The 17,521-nt window shown below is 62.4% G+C and overlaps 2 protein-coding genes across 5 annotated transcripts; one reads left to right on the forward strand and one right to left on the reverse strand.

Annotated features, from left to right (window-relative positions):
* Positions 1 to 58: 58 nt before the first annotated feature.
* HPCAL4 (hippocalcin like 4) lies at positions 59 to 2,443 on the reverse strand. 3 transcript variants are annotated; one of them, XR_009933960.1, is made up of 4 exons: positions 1,784 to 2,443; positions 1,455 to 1,670; positions 400 to 1,211; positions 60 to 132 (listed from the first exon to the last, which is right to left on the reverse strand). XR_009933960.1 is itself a non-coding variant. In XM_062508902.1 (3 exons), exons 1-3 carry the CDS (start codon positions 2,024 to 2,026, stop codon positions 1,014 to 1,016), a joined length of 657 nt encoding a protein of 218 aa, XP_062364886.1. In that variant the 5' UTR covers positions 2,027 to 2,443; the 3' UTR covers positions 59 to 1,013. The 3 variants fall into 3 exon arrangements, 2 of the variants coding, with proteins under 2 accessions (XP_062364886.1, XP_062364888.1); XM_062508902.1 differs by having other exon boundaries at positions 59 to 1,211; XM_062508904.1 differs by lacking the exon at positions 1,455 to 1,670 and having other exon boundaries at positions 59 to 1,211.
* Positions 2,444 to 9,733: 7,290 nt separating this feature from the next.
* Positions 9,734 to 13,427, forward strand: LOC134053822 (CYFIP-related Rac1 interactor A-like). 2 transcript variants are annotated; one of them, XM_062509069.1, is made up of 10 exons: positions 9,734 to 9,803; positions 11,577 to 11,698; positions 11,775 to 11,880; positions 12,057 to 12,193; positions 12,305 to 12,382; positions 12,499 to 12,615; positions 12,723 to 12,802; positions 12,897 to 13,023; positions 13,181 to 13,251; positions 13,364 to 13,427. In XM_062509069.1, exons 1-10 carry the CDS (start codon positions 9,734 to 9,736, stop codon positions 13,425 to 13,427), a joined length of 972 nt encoding a protein of 323 aa, XP_062365053.1. The 2 variants fall into 2 exon arrangements, with proteins under 2 accessions (XP_062365053.1, XP_062365054.1); XM_062509070.1 differs by lacking the exon at positions 9,734 to 9,803 and adding an exon at positions 10,732 to 11,076.
* Positions 13,428 to 17,521: the final 4,094 nt, after the last annotated feature.

Genomic DNA, 17,521 nt, shown 5'->3' on the forward strand with positions numbered 1-17,521 from the left:
TGGGGGACAGTTTATTTTTCCATTAAAAAAATAGGTAAAGACTTCACCATCTCCTAACATACACCACAGCCACCAACACCACAACGTGCAGACTAAACACCAGCCTGGGGCAGGAGGGGTGGATGCAGCAGCCTGGGAGGGGGGAGGAAGGAGACAGATTTGTTTCTTGTGGCCTCAGAGCTTTGCCAGGAGGCTCAGCAGGTTCAGGACCCATCCACACCTCCCCCCAGGCCCCATCCAGCACCCAGCTGTCTCCACAGCAGTGCCACACACCCAGGAGCAGCACCAGGACCTGCCTTCCACATCCACACTCCTGTTTGGGACCACAGGTGTCACCTCAATATTCAGGAAGGTCAGAAATGCCACAGAGCACCCAGGGCAGCTGTGGACATCACCCACCTGATGGGATGGAAGGTGGCTTCTGGGATGGGACCACATCCAGGGCTGGCTTTGGACAATTCTGTTCTCCTCTCGAGTGTCCTGACCAACTCTGGTTCTTCCCAGAAGGAAAAAGAGGTGGAAGAGCTAAAGCTCATGCAAGACCCTGCCTTGGTCTCTCCAGGCAGCCTTCCAGGGAGCTGCCAGTGAAGGAGGGATCAGGAGCAGGACTTGGGACTTCTCAGCCTCCCTGGAGACATCACAAGCCATGAAGTGAGGGGGGGAAACCAGCAGGAAGGGGGATAGAGTTGGTCTCAGGATCAGGGAATGCGCCAGGTGGAGCAGTAGGGGAAAGCAGGGAGAAAGGCACAGGGAAGTGGGAACAGTTGTCCCTGGTCAGCCAGGACACACCAGTGGCTGCAGGACACCCAGCTCCAGGGTGGGAGAGGGCTGACAACACTCAGAGCAGGCTCTGCCCTGGGAGGGTGTGGAACATCGGCTGCCCAGGATGCAGGGACAGCGGGAGGGATGGAATGTGGCTCATGCCTGGGCTCAAATGGGGGGAAAATGGGGATTGAAACCATCACAAGGGGCAGAGTTTGGCTGCAGCCAGTCCAGCCCTGAGCCCCGGGACTCTATTTTTGCATGTCACACTGCAGGAGCAGGACGATGGAGGGGTCGCTCTTGGCGGCCTCCTTGAACTCCTCCAGGGAGATCTGGTCATCCTTGTCCTTGTCCATCTTTGTGAAGATCTTGTCCACTCGCTGCTGGGGCGTGAGCCCATCTTGGTTCATCCTCATCATGATCACAGTCCCCACCATCTTGTAAATGGCCTGGAGAAGGATGAGAGTGGGAATGAGAGGGAATGTTGGAAGGACACGGGATCCCAGCACAAGGCAGGGGACAGGGACAGGATTGCTGCTCTGTTGGGACCCATTTCTATTGGATCCACATCAAGCAGCTTTCAGACAAGGGCTTTGGGTAGGAAAACTCATTCTTTGCTGCTAAAAGGGACCCAATATCTACGAAAAGCCTGGAAAAAGTGAAGGAGCCCCGCTGGTTTGAAGCACTGGTACCTCAATGATCTCCAGCATCTCCAGGCGTGTGATCTTCCCATCCCCGTCCAAGTCGTACATCTCGAAGGCCCAGTTGAGTTTCTGCTCAAAGGTGCCCCTGGAGGTGACAGACAGGGCACAGATGAACTCCCTGAAGTCGATGGTGCCATCCCCGTTCTTGTCAAAGGTGCGGAAAGCGTGCTGGGCAAACTTGGAGGCGTCTCCGTAGGGGAAAAACTGCAGGAAGGAGAGAAGAGGAATTGAAATAAGGATGGGGAACTCAGCATGGAGGCTGCACCTGAGGTTCTCCAGCCCTCCAGGCAGCACTCAGACCCCCAGCTGGAGCCCACCTTGATGTAGAGCTGCTGGAACTCCTCCAGGTTGAGGATGCCGGTGGGGCAGTCCTTGAGGAAGCCCTTGTACCACTGCTTCAGCTCCTGCTCGCTGAACTCCGTGCTCCTCACCAGGTCATCCAGCATCTCTGGGGCCAGCTTGCTGCTGTGCTTGCCCATGGCTGCCCCTGGAAAGGAAAATCCACACCAGGCTGGAGAGGGATGGTCCTCCCAGCTCTCTTCCACCCTGGCTGATTCCATATCCCTCTTCTTGCTGGATCTGATTCACCTGGCTGATGGGTGTCCATGCAGGACAGCAGCTGTGGCACTGGGAATGTGGCTGTGGGCTTTTGCTGCTAGAGATGTCCAGGAGCTGGCCCTGGGGCAGCCCACCAGGACAGCCAGCAGCATCACCCCATCCCCTGGGCTCATTCTGGGCTGCAGGAAAACACTCAAAAAGCAGTTGAAAATTCAGAACTCTTCCCGTAGCCTTTGCCAAAGCATGATCATAGAATCCTAGAATGATTTGGATTGGAAAGGACCTCAGAGGCCATTTAGTTCCGACCACACTGCCATGGGCAGGAACACCTTCCACCAGACCTTCTCTAAGGATGGGAAAGTGAAGAATCCGCCATTAGGGCACATAAAATCCCCCATGGCACCATCGGCCTCGCAGCATCCAGATGGCCACAGTGATGCCCAACCTGCTCTTGGCCAGCCCTTGGTGAGGACGGGGTCTGGCCAGGGGGGCTGCCAGCAGCAGGGAGCCCTGGCAAGGCCCTGGCTGTGTGGGCAGCAAGCGGAGCCGCTCCGATACGCGCCGTGCCCGCTCCCACGCAGCCTTGGCTGCCAGCGCCGCTCAGCCGGAGCAGCAGATGGTTCTCCTGGAGCTTCTCTCTCCATGAAGTTGAGGAGAAGTTCACCTGGAGCCCAACCAAGTGCCATCTCCTCCCAGGAATCTGATGTCCTGTGGCCGTGTGGGCTTGAGGAGCACAGGGGGACCCTGGGATGGGTGGTGTGAGGTTCCTTGTGATCCCAGCCAGCCCCGTTCCTGGCAAATCCCACAGGCAGCGGCTCCTTCCTGCCCCATCATCCCACCCAGCATCTGTCACCGTCTGCCGCGGCAGCGCCGAACCCACCAGCCCTCAGCAGCCAGAGCCGAGGGAAGGTGCGGACACCCACAGAGAACAGGGCTGCCCCAGCGACCCCAGCTCAGCTCCATGAGCCATCCCCCCAGCACCGCGGTCTGGTTTTTAAATTGCTGGCATTGATTATAAACCATGCCAGGCACTCGACATGGGCAGACCATGCCATGATCCAAGTCCTTCCACGTCTCCCACAGCCGCCCTGGCAGGAGGATGCAGCCCCTCACCACAGCTCAGCCCTCAAAGTGTCCAGGGGGACTCCAGAGCAGCATCCTTTGGTCTACAGCCCTCGATTCCCTTTTCCAAGCAGCACCCAGCCATGCCAGGGGAGGGAACAGCACCCACCACACGCTCACCTCACCCCAAAGCACCGATTGATCAGCAGCTGCCGGTCCCAAAACCGGACAGAGCGGCTTCACCACGGGTGTCCCCCTCCAGGGCTGCACCCTGGGCAGCACAGAGCACCCCTGCCTCCAGCAGTACCCCTGGATTGGCACCCCAGAGAGCAGGGATGGAGCTCGGGAATGGGTGGGGGCACGGGGATGCTGGCGTAGCTCCGAGCCACCCGCTGGAAGCGGCTCCCGGGAGCAGCTCCCGGCACCTGCCCCGACGGCACCGGGGAGCCGGTCCTGGTGCCGGGGGTGCGGCGCCAGCCCCGACGGCGCTTACCTGTTCTGCGGCGTGGGCAGGTGGCGGCTCGGCGGGGCCGGGCGGGGCGCGGAGCCGCTGCCGGTACCGGAGGGGCCGCGGTCCAGCCGCCGGCTCAGCCCCCGCCGCTCCCGCCCCTCTTGTAGCCGCGGGCCCCCCGCCCCCCCCCCCCCCCCCCCCCCACCGGCGGCGACGATCGTCCATTGGCTGGGAGTGCTGTCAATCGAGCGGGAGGGGCCGCGGGGTGGGGGTCGAGGTGGGATACTGGGGGGTACTGGGATGGTGGGAAGGGAAATGGGACCGGGATACTGAGACTGGGATGCAGGGGGATACTGGAAGTGAGATCCCAGGGATGCTGGGACTGGGATGCAGGGGGATACTGGAAGTGAGATCCCAGGGATGCTGGGACTGGGATGCAGGGGGATACTGGAAGTGAGATCCCAGGGATGCTGAGACTGGGATGCAGGGGGATACTGGAATTGAGATCCCAGGGATGCTGAGACTGGGATGCAGGGGGATACTGGCAGTGGGATCCCAGGGATGCTGGGACTGGGATGCAGGGGGATACTGGAAGTGAGATCCCAGGGATGCTGGGACTGGGATGCAGGGGGATACTGGCAGTGGGATCCCAGGGATGCTGGCCCCTCACTGCCTGCACTGAGGACACTGGGACACACCAGTGGCTCATCGCTTGGAAGAGGCACAGCTGAAGCACAGAGGAGAGAGGGACAAGAAAACCACTTTGATCTCCAGAACCAAACGTGGAATGTTTCCATGGAGATCGCCGAGTGCTTTTCCCGTGACCTTGGCATCCTGCTGTGATCCCAGTGCCACCTGGGCCCGTCCACAGCTGCCCCTCTGCATCTGGTGACTGTTGAGTCTGGATGAAATCTCTGGCCAGCCAGGGCTGCTCCCCATCTCATCTCATCCCATCCCATCCCATCCCCAGTGGGGCTGTGGGGTGCCGTAGGATGCTCAGCCCTTCTCCAAGGCACCCACCTGCCCTCAGGTGCACCCACCCTTGCTGCAGGAAGCAGCAGAAGCTGCCCCAGCTGGAGGTGAGACAGGGCTGGGTTACAAAAAACACAAATATTTGCGGCTCAAGGGCTTCATCCTCCCCCACCCTGGGGGCAGGAGGGCTGGGACCCCCCCATGGCTGGACGTGGCATCCTTGTGCCGGGGCTGGACCCCACCTGGAACGAGGTGATCCAGCTGCACGGATTTTGGGTCACTCTACAGCCTCTGCTGGGCACGGGACATGACCCCAAAGCCTCTCCGTGAGCGTCCCCGAGAGCTGGGGGTGGGATGAGCGCCCCCGGCCCCGCTGGCGGTGCTTGGATGTGGAGTAGAGAAGACACCAATTAGCAGCTCTGCGAACCGCCCGTGCCCGGGGTGCTCAGAGGGACTGAAAAATTAATGAGGGCTTAATTGAAGCAGCACAGGCTGCCAGGGCTGAGGCCAGCCCGGCTCAGCTCACGGAAAGGGGGTGCCAAGAGGGTGTGGGGCGGCTGGAAGATGCAGGGGAGTGACAGGTGACAGGAATGCCCTTGGGATGAGGATCAGGGTGACTGGGATGTCTTTTTTGGGGCTCTGACACCCCAAGTCGTGGTGCTGGGGTGATGCTCTGGGGTCATTGAGGGCTGACCGCATTGGCAGAGAACCCACTGGAGCACCCAGCTGAGTCCAGCACCCAGACTGGGGCACCCCAAAAACCTGCGTGAGCCCAGCTTCCAATGGGATTTACAGAGAGGACAACAGGGTGTCTGAGGGGGGACACCACTGTGCAGGCAGCGCTGGCTCCGCCACAGCTTTTCCGCTTTTCCCTCCCCACTCCTGCAGCAGCATCCCCCAACACCCACCCCCGGGGCGCGGAGCTCCAGGGCGCTGCTGACTCCTAAAAACCTCCCTATCCAGCGGCTCCAAGGAATGCAAAGGGCTGCAGCTTCCCCCAGCGGCTATGGGCTGCAGCAGCACGGCCCGGGGGGGCTGTGCCCGATGGGGGCGACCCCGCAGCCCCCTCCACCTCGGGCTGATGCAGCCGGGGCAGCCCCCCACAAACTGCGGGGAGCTGAGGGGAGCAGAAGTCACGGCTGCTTATCCCCAAATCCCGACAGCTCTTGTCCCACTGCACTGCCAGGTGACCCGGTTGTGACACAGCCAGTGCTCGGGGTGTTGGGGGCTCAGCCAGCACCTCTGTGACCACCCCCCCTCAAAGAGCCCCTCTAAAGGAATGAGGAGCTGCTGTCAACCATGCCACATCCCTGAGGGACAGCTCTGAATGCCACCGGGCAAGCTGGACCTCTGGTGACCCTAAGACTGGGGGTCCCTCTTGATGTCCCCAATGTCATACCCAGCGCTGGCCTGGAAAAAGGGGGGAGTAGGGATAGAAAAGCAGAAATAGCCTAATTTTGGGATTCCCTTCCTCCTTCATCACAGCTCTGTGCTGGTTCCTGCCATCCTAACCCCTTCTGCCCCCATCCTGGGGGAGCTGATGAGGCACAGAGGGGTGCTGCCTGCCCAAAACAGGGGCCCCGGTGCCTGGGTCTGGTTTGTCCTCGCTGTGGTGACACCAGGTGGGGTCGGAGCTTGTCCCCCTCCCCGGAGAGGGCACCGGGGGAAGCGGTGACACCTACGGGATGGGGGGGGGAGCAAAGGAATATTAGGGTTTTCCCTCCCCACGCTGAGAGCTGGGGCTGGCTCTGATAAGGGAGGACCCTCTCGATGTCCCCAAGTCCCCCAAACCCAGCGAGCAGCATCCGGACCCTTCTCCCCGCCAGGCCGCAGAGCTTTGCCGGCCGGCACTCAGGGGGTTAAGCATCCCTATCTCCCTCACACTTGAGACGTCACCGTCACCAGTGGCGTGGGGGGGCCGGGGGGCTATGGTGGTCTTTGTGGTGCATTCGGCAGCTGGCGCAGGGCGGCTCACGCACACGGCGGGCGGCTCGTCCCCGACACCCCGCGCTCGCCAGCATCCGCAGCCTCCCGGCCACCGCCACCGCCTGCCCACGCCGCGGGCTCCCACCGCCACGGTGAGCGCGGGCCGCCACGGCCACGGGGACAGGGCTGTCACCAGGCCTGGGAGCAGGACGAGGAGCTGGCTGTGTCCCCCAGGGACCCCGCCAGCAGCCCCTCGCAGGAGCCCCTCTGTCCGCTCAGCGCCCCCAGCCCGGTGCTCGCCACGACTGGGGGTGGTGGGGTGGGGTGGGTGCTGATGGGGTGGGTGATGCTGGGGTGGGTTCGCCCCACCTGGGGCTGCTGCAGCCCCTCGGTGGTCCCGGGTGGGTGCGGGCGCACGGGTGGGTGTCCGCCCGCGCCGGCGGGGTGCTGCGGCTCGGCTCCCGGCAGCCCTGCGGTAAATCCGGCTGCTCAGCCGCAGCCGCAGCCGCAGCCAGGCACAGGGGAGCCCCCTGCAAACCCCCGGCCCCAGTCGGAGTGGGCTCAGCCCCGTGGGGGGCTCACACATCCCTCCGGACAAGGAGCTCCCCAAACCGGGGCGGAGGGGGGGGGGGGGGTCACCACGCTGAGAAGCCCCAACTCCACCCTGCTCAGGGTTTGAGGTGCCCCGGGTGATCCTGGGGTGGGATCTGGCCCCGGCACCCCGATTCCAGGGATAAGCTGTCCCTCCGCATGGAAAATCCTTCAGGCACCGCGCTCCCGACCCTGCGGCGGCTGCGGCGGTGCCGGCGGGGCCATGGACCGGGGGCAGCGACAGGGGGGCTCGGAGGCGGTGGGGGTCACCCAGTGGGATCCCGGCGTGATCCCGGCGGGAGGGGGGCTGCGGGGAACGGGGCCGGGTCAAGGGGAAGGGGCAGGTAGCCCCCGGCCGGGGTTGCGGCGCTGCACCAGGCTGCGGTGGCCACGGCGATGCTGCGCCGTCAGCAAAGGGGCACAGCCCCAAAACGGTGACAAGGGGCATCGCTGCCCCTCCGGCGTGGCCAGCTCGGGCACTGCCGGGTAGCGGGAGGGACGCTCCTGGATGCAGGATATGGTTCTGCCTGGAGCAGGAGAGGGGGGTTCACCCCATGGACTGGGTTGTCCCCATGGAGGTGACACCCGCCGTGGGTCCCCATGGGGCAGGATGTTCGTGGGGAGCAGGGAGAGGCGGCGGTGCGGGAAGAGGGGCAGGTTCTGGAGCAGCGCTGGGGTGCAACGAAGCCACCGCAGGGAGGGACGGAACCCGGGGCCACCTCGGGTGTGGCTGGGGACAGGGAGCCTGCTGTTCCCAGCCTTCCTGTGGCAGCACGTTCCGCTGTGAGCTGGTTTGGGGGTGTCTTTCCCAGCGGATTTGGGGTGTGCAATTCCCGCAGTTCAGCAATCGGCAGCCCGCACTGGGGGGAACCCCTCGCCCATTCCCACATCTCCTCTGGGAGGGATGTGCCGTGGCCCCCCGGACCAAGTGTCACGGGGGGGGTTTAAGCACCCGGGATCAAGGAAATGGCACAAAACAGGGGCTGAACCCCAAGCGTAGCTGTCCCCCAGCCCAAGGGGCTGCGGCAATCCCCAAACCCCATCCCTGGCACCCAACCCCTGTACCACGGCTCTGGAGTCACCCCGGGGTGTCCTCACACTGGGGAGCCACCCATGCCCCTTCCCTGGGCACAGGCAGAGTTCAGCAGTGACAAATCCGAGCCCCAAGCTGCCCGTCAAGGACGAGGGTGGCACGGACATGAGGATGCCTGCACGCTGGTCACAGACTGTGTGCCAGTACCAGACCAGAGCAGGTGCCAATCTCCCACCCCAGGGACCCCCCCAGCACCTCAAGGACACCCCAGCACCCTTTCAAAACACCCCAGTGCTCAGCAGGACGAGCCTTAGGGTCACTGCACTAGAGCAGCTTTGGGCGTATTTGGTGTATCCCAGTTATCCCAAAAAACAGCTGCATTTCAGGCTTGTGCAGCTCCAGTGTAAAGCCACCGCTTACCAGGCCTGGGAGGAGGAGGAGGAGGAAGGCAGAGCTATCACTGCTGATGCCAAGGGTCTGTGCTGGGGCTGGGGGGGCACAGCCCCATTCCAGCCATGAGACCATCCCATCCTTCCTGCTCCAGCTCCCATTCTCTCCTTCTCCAGCCTCATTAATTAAACCCAAGCACTTAATTACAACCTGCTGAGTCCTGCGGCACTTTCCAGTGCCTGCTGACACCATGGGGCCAATCCCGACCCCCCCACATCCCTGTAGGAAAGGTGGGATGCAGGGAACTGGGGGAGCATCCCGTTGCCTGCAGGATTTGGGTTGTGGCTCATGAGCGGCATAAAGGGATCTTCACACAGCACTCAGGAAAGCAAACCCAACTTCTGGAGCTGGGAAAGTCATCCCTGAGGGTCTTGGCCTCTCCAAGGAGAGATGGGGACAGATGGCTCCACTCTGGGGTTATCCCCTAGCTGCTGGCAGGTCCCACCAGGGGTGAAGAGGGATGGGGATGCTCAGCCTGATGCCTGGTGAGCTCCCGGTGCCAATAAAAAATCATCAAGATAAATAAGGTGAAGGCTGGTGGCAGCATGAGATGGGGGTAGATCCAGTATTCCACCGTGCTTCCCCACCTGGTCACCCACCGATGGGTGCCCAGGGCAGGGAGGTGCCCAGTGGGGTGCCCTGACCCTCTTGCCCTCCTGCCCACAGGTCCCCACCGGCCCATGAAGTGACCCAGGCAGGTGGCACAGCCCCTGCTCCTGCCGTAGCCACCACTGCCACACCAGGCACTGAGGTAAGGACCCAAGGGCATGGCCGTGGGGTGGGTGGGATACTCTGGCATGGGCACCAGGTCCCCAAAGTGGGTCTGTGGCATACAATTCCCACCTGGGGTCTTCACCTGTCCAGGGAAGCCCAGCCCCATGACCCAGGGGAATGGCATGACACTGTGAGGGTCACCTGGGGCAGCCCCCCATCCCTTGGGGATGCCAGGGTTGGGGAAATGGAGTGTCTCAGGTGTGGCAGCATGGCCAAGGGTACCCCAAGAGCACAAGGCTCCCAGACCCTCACCCCTCTTCCCTTCCCACCTCTGGAACTGGCAGGAGTGCTGGGAAAGCTTTCACTTTCCAGGGGATGCAGCCAGGAGGGATCGGGGTGGGCACAGGGATTGGTGGTGGCCCCCAGGGGCTCAGGGGTGCTGGGGTGTCCGGCCAGCGGCACTGGTGCTGTTCCACTCTGTTCTCTTTCTCTCGCTCAGGTCTGCTGGCCATGGGCAACCTGATAAAGGTATTGGGCAAAGATTTAGAAAACTGTCCTCATTTTTTCCTGGATTTTGAAAGTAAGTCCCATGAGCAGGGTGGGCATGGGGAGGGCACCAGAGCTGCCACGGCAGCTGCCGTCCAGAGGATGGGGATAGGCACAGTGTCCCCAAGCAGCCCCGTGTCCCCAGGTGCCTTGGGGCCATGAAAAACTCTCCAAAATGGGGCAGGGGACCGGGACCTCAGGAGATGCCCCATCCCTCAAAGAGTGGGGCAGACATCCTGGATGAGTGGTGGGGTGCAGGATGCACCAGGACCCGGTCCAGGACCACCTCAGGCACACAGCCACTGCTGTTAGCTGATGGCACTGGTGGCCGTGTGGCATGTCCCGTGACACCGGCAGGACAGGGACAGCCTGCAGGCTGGGAAAGGAGGAGAGGATGATCCGTGCCACCTGCACTGCTGGGAAGGTCAGTGCGGTGGCCACAGCCCTGCACCGAGGGACGGGGAGCAGGAACCTGCCTCAGCTTCCCCTGGAACTGGCTTAACAGGAACAGCTCGTGGCCCCCCAGGTTGGACACGGGGGGTACAGGTCACGGTGCCCACTGTGGCAGGATGCCAGGCCGGGCACAGCCCCAGGGCTTCCCTGGCTCCGGCTCCTGCAATTCCTCCCAGGGCACAGCTCAAAGCAAGAGTGAGGAGGGTGAAAAGAGTGCGGTAGCGTCTGCTCACCCCGGCCCTGGCCCCGGTTCCATCCTCAGCGGGGACAGGCCATGCTCAGCTCCACACAACCCCTCCGACTCCTGCACACCCCAAAATACCCCGGGCTGGGGTCACACAGCTCCCCACTTTCACGGCGAGGGACCTTCCTCCTCCTCCTGGCTCCTTTGAGGCAGCACAAACTTTTCCTTGCCTCCAGCCCCTCCACAGCCCCCTGGCACAGGTTCTGGGGGCTCCCCAGGACCCCTAATTTCGGGGCTGGCTCTGCACTAGAGAAGGGGTTTGGCTGTAGCCAGGACTTCAGGGACTTCCCGGCGGCTTCTCCTCCCTTCGCTCCTCCCTCTCCATCACCCCATCCGCCAGCGCTCATCACCATCGGGGGGGAAGAGGCTGCACCCGGGGCCGGGAGCAGCCGTGGGGTCACCCCCGGAGCCCCCGGGGAGCAGCGGGGGGAGGACGGGGCTCCGGCCACTGCCGCTGCCCCAGCCCAGCGCCTCTTCCCCGGGCTCCACCTCACCATCATGCTTTTTTCCTCTTGTTTCTTCTCTTGCAGGTTTCACATGGGGAACCTTCTAAAAGTGTTGACTTATAACGAACTTGACCAAGGCCCTAATTTTTTCCTTGACTTTGAAAGTGAGATGGGATTTTTATTTTCCGTTTTCGTTCCTTACTTATCCTGAGTTCCACATCCACACCATTTTGAGTTCTTTGTCCCCCCCCTCTCCCGTCGCCCATCGCATCGCGCCCATCCCAGACGTCCTCCCCCACCTTTGCCATCCGGGGGTGTCCCCGGGGAGGGGGGGCCAGACCCGTGGCCGGGGGCTGTCGCTCCGCACCTCTCCCCCCGGGGCATTTTGCAGCCTCTTGGGGCCGAGCGCTGCTCGGGGACCCCTCGTGGTGAGCAGGACCGCGGGCACAGGGCAGCCAGGACTCACCCCCACCTGCCCCCCCACTCCACGGCTTGACTTGAGCTCGGGCAAGGAGAACGGATCAGGGGGAGCATCCCGCCAGGAAGGGCTGCGGGCCGGCGGGGGAGCCGTGGGATGGGGTGCTGGCACCCCGCTCTGGCTCTCGCCGCCCCGGGCCCCGCTCAGAGCCCTCCGGGTTTCTCTCCCCGGGGCGCTGCCCTGCAGATGCGCAGCCGACGGAGGCCGAGACAGCGGTGTGGAACCAGGTGAACGCCGTGCTGGAGGAGGCGCAGACCATCCTGGCCGAGCTGCAGTCCTACACGGGCGCAGGGCAGGAGATCCGAGAGGTGGGTGCAGCCCCGGAGCCCGATGCCCGCACACCCACCGTGGTTTGGGGCAAGCGCTGGTGCTCTCCCCTCGCAGGCCATCCAAAATCCAGGGGATCTGAGGCTGCAGGAGCGCGCCTGGAGCGCCGTGTGCCCCCTGGTCGCCAAGCTGAAACGCTTCTACGAGTTCTCCCTGCGGCTGGGTGAGCGCCTGACCTCCCCTGCATCCCCCCCGTGCGTCCCACATCCCTGCCCGAAGGCTGCGGGAGTTCTGGCCGTGGATGTGTGCTCAGCTCGGGATGCTGAGCTGTGCCTCAGTTTCCCCTCGGGGTGGGGGGTGTGGAGGTGCAGAGGGGGACCGGGGGTGCTCTGTCCTCAGAGAACGCCCTGCGGAGCCTGCTGGAGGCTCTCACGAGCCCCCCCTACGCCCCGACCCAGCACCTGGAGCGGGAGCAAGCCCTGGCCAAGCAGTTCGCCGAGATCCTGCACTTCACCCTCAGCTTCGATGAGCTCAAGGTGCCTCCCTGTGCGGGGTGACAAGAGGGGGGGTCCCCACACCGGGACCCTGCCAAAGCTGTGAGCCAGCAGAGTCCCTTGGGACCCCTAACCCTGGTGTCCCCCCTGCAGATGACCAACCCCGCCATCCAGAACGACTTCAGCTACTACAGACGGACCATCAGCAGGAATCGCATCAACAACCTGCAGGTGACAGGACTCTGCTGTTCCCCCGGCCAGGGGTGGCCTCTCCCAGGGGTTCACATGGCTGGGAATGGCTTGGGGGGGGTTCAGCCACCCCAGTGACTCCCATCACACCCTCCCAGCTGGATGCAGAGAGTGAGGTGAACAACGAGATGGCCAACAGGATGTCCCTCTTCTACGCCGAGGCCACTCCCATGCTGAAAACACTCAGCAATGCCACCACCAAGTTTGTCTCAGAGGTGAGAGAGGCTGGGGGGACCTTCAGGATGGGTGGAAACCCCCCCAACCCAGCCACTCCACGTGGGGCTGGGGGTGGAAACAGCAGCTGGGACCTGTTGGGTTTCAGAACAAGACCCTCCCCATCGAGGACACCACTGACTGCCTGAGCACCATGGCCTGCGTGTGCAGGGTGATGCTGGAGACCCCGTGAGTACCCCACTTTGGGGTTTGGGGGCACATCTCGGTCCTGGGGTCCCTCTGCCACCCCACCCAGGCTCAGGCAGCATCTCTCCTGGCACAGGGAGTACCGGAGCCGCTTCACCAACACTGAGACCCTGCTCTTCTGCATGAGGGTGATGGTCGGCGTCATCATCCTCTATGACCATGTCCACCCCGTGGGGGCCTTCGCCAAGACCTCCAAGATTGATGTGAGTGGTCTTGGGGGGCTGTGGGGTCACAGCCATGCCACTCATCCCTGGGGTCCCTCTCCCTGACTCGAGCAGTGAAAAGAAGGATGAAGGGGAAGGGTGACAGCCCTCTGTGGTCCCTCATGGGTCTCACAGCCCCTCTCTCTGCCCCCATCAGATGAAAGGCTGCATTAAAGTCTTGAAAGACCAACCCTCAACCAGCACCGAGGGGCTCCTGAATGCTCTGAGGTGAGACGGGGGCTTGGGGACACAGCAGGGACGTGGTGGTGTCCCCCAGCAGCGCTGTGGGGTGAGAGCAGAGCAGGTCAGGGGCTGTGACCTGTGTCCCCTCCCCATCCAGGTACACCACTCGGCACCTCAACGATGACACCACGTCCAAACAGATCCGGGCCCTGCTGCAGTGAGCGCGGGGCGGCCGCCGGAGCCACATGCCACCGTGTCACCGACGCCCATGACCATACAGCTCATTTTGTACCGAGGGAAAAGGGACAACGAGGAATACACAGAAATAGTGAAAGCTAATCGAAACGGCTCCTGCCCCCCCTTCCCACCCCCAAATCAGCACCCACTCCTGGACACGAGGTGTGGGTGGCACCGTGGGGACACTGTGCCAGGGGGGGCCGGGGCCAGGCGGGAGAGACCCGGGCAAGGAGAGTGCTGATGGGGCTGGCAGCAGGGTGTCCATGGCACGGGGGCACCTTGGGGAGGGGGCAGGTGGTGCCCCTGTCCCCATCCTGGTCCCCAAGCTGAGGAGGAGGAGGGAGAGGATGAGGAGGAGAAGGAAGAAGTATCCCTGCGGATCTGCACTGACTATGGAGGAAATGGCTCAGTCTCACCTCGTAGATTTTTAATATGAGCAATTAAATCCACACTCACCTCTTCTTTTCTACATTTTTTTTGGGGGGGTGTGAAATAAAATGACATTTAATCTGTTCGTGGCCAGAGAGGGGCCGTCTCTGCTGTATCCCATCCCACGCCACCCCAAGGACCATGTCCTCTCTCCGTGACACCCTGTGGGACAAATCCCACCTCCCACAGTGACAAACAGCCCAGGGTGTCGCCCATGCTGCCCCCAGTCAGCCCACCCAGGGCCCCGGTGCAGTTCAGACTGGGAGGACTGGGATGCTGCTGGAGGCACCAGGGGCCGGTGCCTTTAGCCGGCAGATGGCCCTGTGACACCGCGACAACGCAGCCACGCTGGCCCGTCCGTGCCAAGCCATCCCTGGGGACACCCACCCCGCCTCTCACCCCCACCCTCAGCCCCCCGAGCTGGGGGAGACCCTCGCCGGGCAGGACCCCGTCCCGCCCTTGGCTGGGGCTGCGTCATCCCCAAGGGGACCCGCGGGATTGTCCCCAGCGTGGCACAGGGCCAAGTCCCCTGGGATTTGGTGTCCTGCCAGCCCCCTCCTTCCCGCCGCCCTTCCCGCCTGGCACACGGCAGCCTGGCACTGCTGCCCCCCCCTCTGCCCCGAATGTCCAGGGAGGGGACAAGGGACACCCCATGGGTGACACCACAGACCCAGAGCCTCGTGCAAGGTGGCTCTGCCTCAGTTTCCCCACTTCTCCCTGTGTGTGCTGGGGGATACATGGGCAATGTCCCCACGGCTCCCGGAGCTCCGGACCCCTCTGGAATTCCTCAGGGTGCCACCGTGGGGAGACCCATCCCACCCACCTGCAGCCCCCATGTCCCCAAACCTACATGGACACCCCTCCCCGGACACAGGGCTGCACAGAGGGGACACAGAGAGGGGACAGAGAGGGGGGACAGAGAGGGGGGACAGCCCCCAGCCCTTTGGATACTGGCATTTCCTGGGCCCAGTGCCAGGATCCTGCCGGGTTTGCCGCCAAATCCGCCGAACTCCCGCGCGGGGCGGGACAGGGACACGCTCTTGCACAACCCCAGCCAACAGCTCCTTTTATTTTTAGGCTCTTGCAACATCAGACTTTTCAACAGCCACCTGAAATGCTGCCACGGGCTCCCCAATGTCCTGAGCTACTCCACACCCCAGCCGTGCCTCAGTTTCCCCATTAGTTCCTTTGACCTGCTGGCCCTGCGATGACAGTGGTGTCACCTAGCCCTGCTGAGCCCAAATGGACCCCGAGGGTCCCGTTAAATCCCCCCGGTGCTCCACAGCACAAGGATCCCACCTGGGAGCTGAGGATGAGGTCAGGACACGGCTCGGTGCAGCTGCTGCGTGTCTGCAGGAGCCGATGTCCCCAGGTGACACCATCCCCCAGATGGTCCCTGGCCCGTCTGAGGAGTGTCCCTGCAGTGTGGGAACTGGGCTGGGAAAAGCCAGGACAGCGTCACCACCCGGGACCCTCCAACAGGAGTCAAGGGACAGCCGGATCCTTTAAAGCCACCGGTGAGCACCGGCACAGACACCAGCTGGTCACCGGTGCTGGGAGGGGTGGCAGCTGTGTCCCAGTGCTGGCCTGGTCCTGGCACAGAGCCCGCAACATCCCCCCTCTGGTGCCCCTGGCTTGTGAGAATGGGATGAGGCCAAATTCGTGCCACATCCCAGCCCTGACTGTCCCCAGCATGATGCTTTTGGGGCAGAGCAGGTGGCACATGCCACCCTGGCAAAGGGTAGCACTGTATGGATGGGACATTTCCTGTCAGAGTATTTTAGAGCCAAACACCAGGTAAGAAAAGGGAACCAAAAGGGATGCACAACTCCTTGATCATCAGAGACACATCTGAGCTCAGAGCTCTGGGGACAGTGGGCATCAAGTCAGGGGCAGCTCAGAGTCCTGGCAGGCAGCTGGAGGCAGCACACAATGGGATGCAGATGAGGAGGTGCTGGCCCTGCACCTCTCACTGCTGGACACGAGGATTTGGGCTGCCACGGTGCCAGGGGGATGCCTGGATCTGCCCCTGCTCTGCCTGGCACTCAGCCCTGCCAGCAGCCTGTGACAGCAGCACACCAGCACGGTGACAAAATGCCAGTATCCAAGCCAGGGGACTGCCCGAGGATGGGCAGTGCCACTGGGATGGTGCCCGATCAGCAAGGACACAGAGCTCCTCCAGCTCAGGTTCTTGGCTCGATGCTCAGCCAGACCGGGGTGCCGAGGACTTTAACTGATGGTGAGCCAAGCCACGCCGGGCCTGGACTGTTTTCTAATCCCAGTGTAATTAATGACCTTATCTTTGGCCAAAGCCATTTAGATTAAGTGGCTGGTGTGATGGGCTCGGCGGCTCCGGCTGCACAGATGGAAGAGCCGCGTTTGTCTGGGGATTAGTGGAGGGCAGATGGAGTGAAGTGCCATTCCCCATCCCCAAACCTCCCTGCACGGAGAGCAGCCTGAAACCTGAGACCACAACAACTTTCTCAGAGAGCCCTGGCCGGGACTAGTGAGTGATTCCTGCATTGTTTGTCCCTTCTGCAGGGTCTGGAGCAGCAGGAGGAGCAGCAGAAGCTGGTGCCAGCACCAGGAACTGGTGTGACCCTGCCAGGAGCTCAATCCCAGTCCCTGCCTGGAGACCTTCAACACACCAAGGAGAGTGACCTCCCTTGGAGAGCAACCCACGGCAGGGATACTGCCCTGGCTCTGATTAAATAAACTGTTTTCAGTGGCAGCCTCCATTTCTCCAAGAAAGAAAACCCACCTGTATCATGGTCCTGGCAGGATCAGGGTGTGTCCTCTCTCCACTCCCCACTCCACTGCATGGATAAGGAAGTGTGGCACACCCTGTTCACCTGGAACACCTGGGAAACAAGAGGGAAAAGGCCTGGGAGCCCCTGGCCCCCCTGCTCAGCACAGCCCATCCCGAGCAGGCCCCTGAAGAGAACAGGCTACTGTGGAAGAGGAGTAACATGTATCCGTGGGGATAACAAAGTTCATATTAAACTGATTAAGGATATTTAATCCATCTCTACCAGTATGGACATCTGACTGCACTCAGGAGCTGGAGCACATAATCCCAGCCCTCCTTCCCAGCACTGCCCCAGTGATCCCAGCCTGGCCTGGTGAGATGACTCAACATCTCAGAGCTGTCTGTCACAAACCAGCTCAGTACATGGGGTTTCACTGTCAGCTCACACTTCGCCCATCCAGGCTGGGAGAACACAATTCCATGCCATGACCTCCTGGCCGTGTGCTCCAGCACTGGGCTGAGCCCACATTCATGGATTGAGTCAGCATGGATGGAAAACAAGCCTGGGCTGGAGAAGAGGCTCAGCTGGCACAACACAGACCCAGCAACACCACAGTGCTCAGCATCCCAAAGCTGGTGCCCAGCTCTGCCCACTGCCAATTTCCCAGCTCTTCCCTGCATGTTCCCTTCAATCCAAGCTCCCACACCCCATCACATGGCCCGAGGAACTGCCCCTTGGGGTGCTGCAGGAATAATTCCACACCGAGGAACACAAACCGGAGGTTTAATCTAATCCCCACCAAAGCAGGAATCTCCAGAGCCCGCGCCGGCAAATCCACCCACGCAGCCCTTCCCTGGTAGGATGAGCCCTGCCTCTTGCCACACGGCACAGCACAAGGT

The sequence above is a fragment of the Cinclus cinclus genome, chromosome 26 (assembly GCF_963662255.1).
Source record: "Cinclus cinclus chromosome 26, bCinCin1.1, whole genome shotgun sequence".
NCBI classification, from domain to species: Eukaryota; Metazoa; Chordata; class Aves; order Passeriformes; family Cinclidae; genus Cinclus; species Cinclus cinclus.

Bases quoted from the DNA above. Each gene is read 5' to 3' on its own strand.
- LOC134053822 (XM_062509070.1), top strand. From the start codon at position 10,965: ATGCTTTTTTCCTCTTGTTTCTTCTCTTGCAGGTTTCACATGGGGAAC. The intron at 11,699-11,774 runs GTGGGTGCAGCC...CTCCCCTCGCAG, and splicing joins CAGGGCAGGAGATCCGAGAG to GCCATCCAAAATCCAGGGGA. The intron at 12,383-12,498 runs GTGACAGGACTC...ACACCCTCCCAG, and splicing joins ATCGCATCAACAACCTGCAG to CTGGATGCAGAGAGTGAGGT.
- HPCAL4 (XM_062508902.1), bottom strand. From the start codon at position 2,026: ATGGAATCAGCCAGGGTGGAAGAGAGCTGGGAGGACCATCCCTCTCCA. The intron at 1,671-1,783 runs GTGGGCTCCAGC...TCCTTCCTGCAG, and splicing joins TCCAGCAGCTCTACATCAAG to TTTTTCCCCTACGGAGACGC. The intron at 1,212-1,454 runs GTACCAGTGCTT...ATCCTTCTCCAG, and splicing joins AGATGCTGGAGATCATTGAG to GCCATTTACAAGATGGTGGG.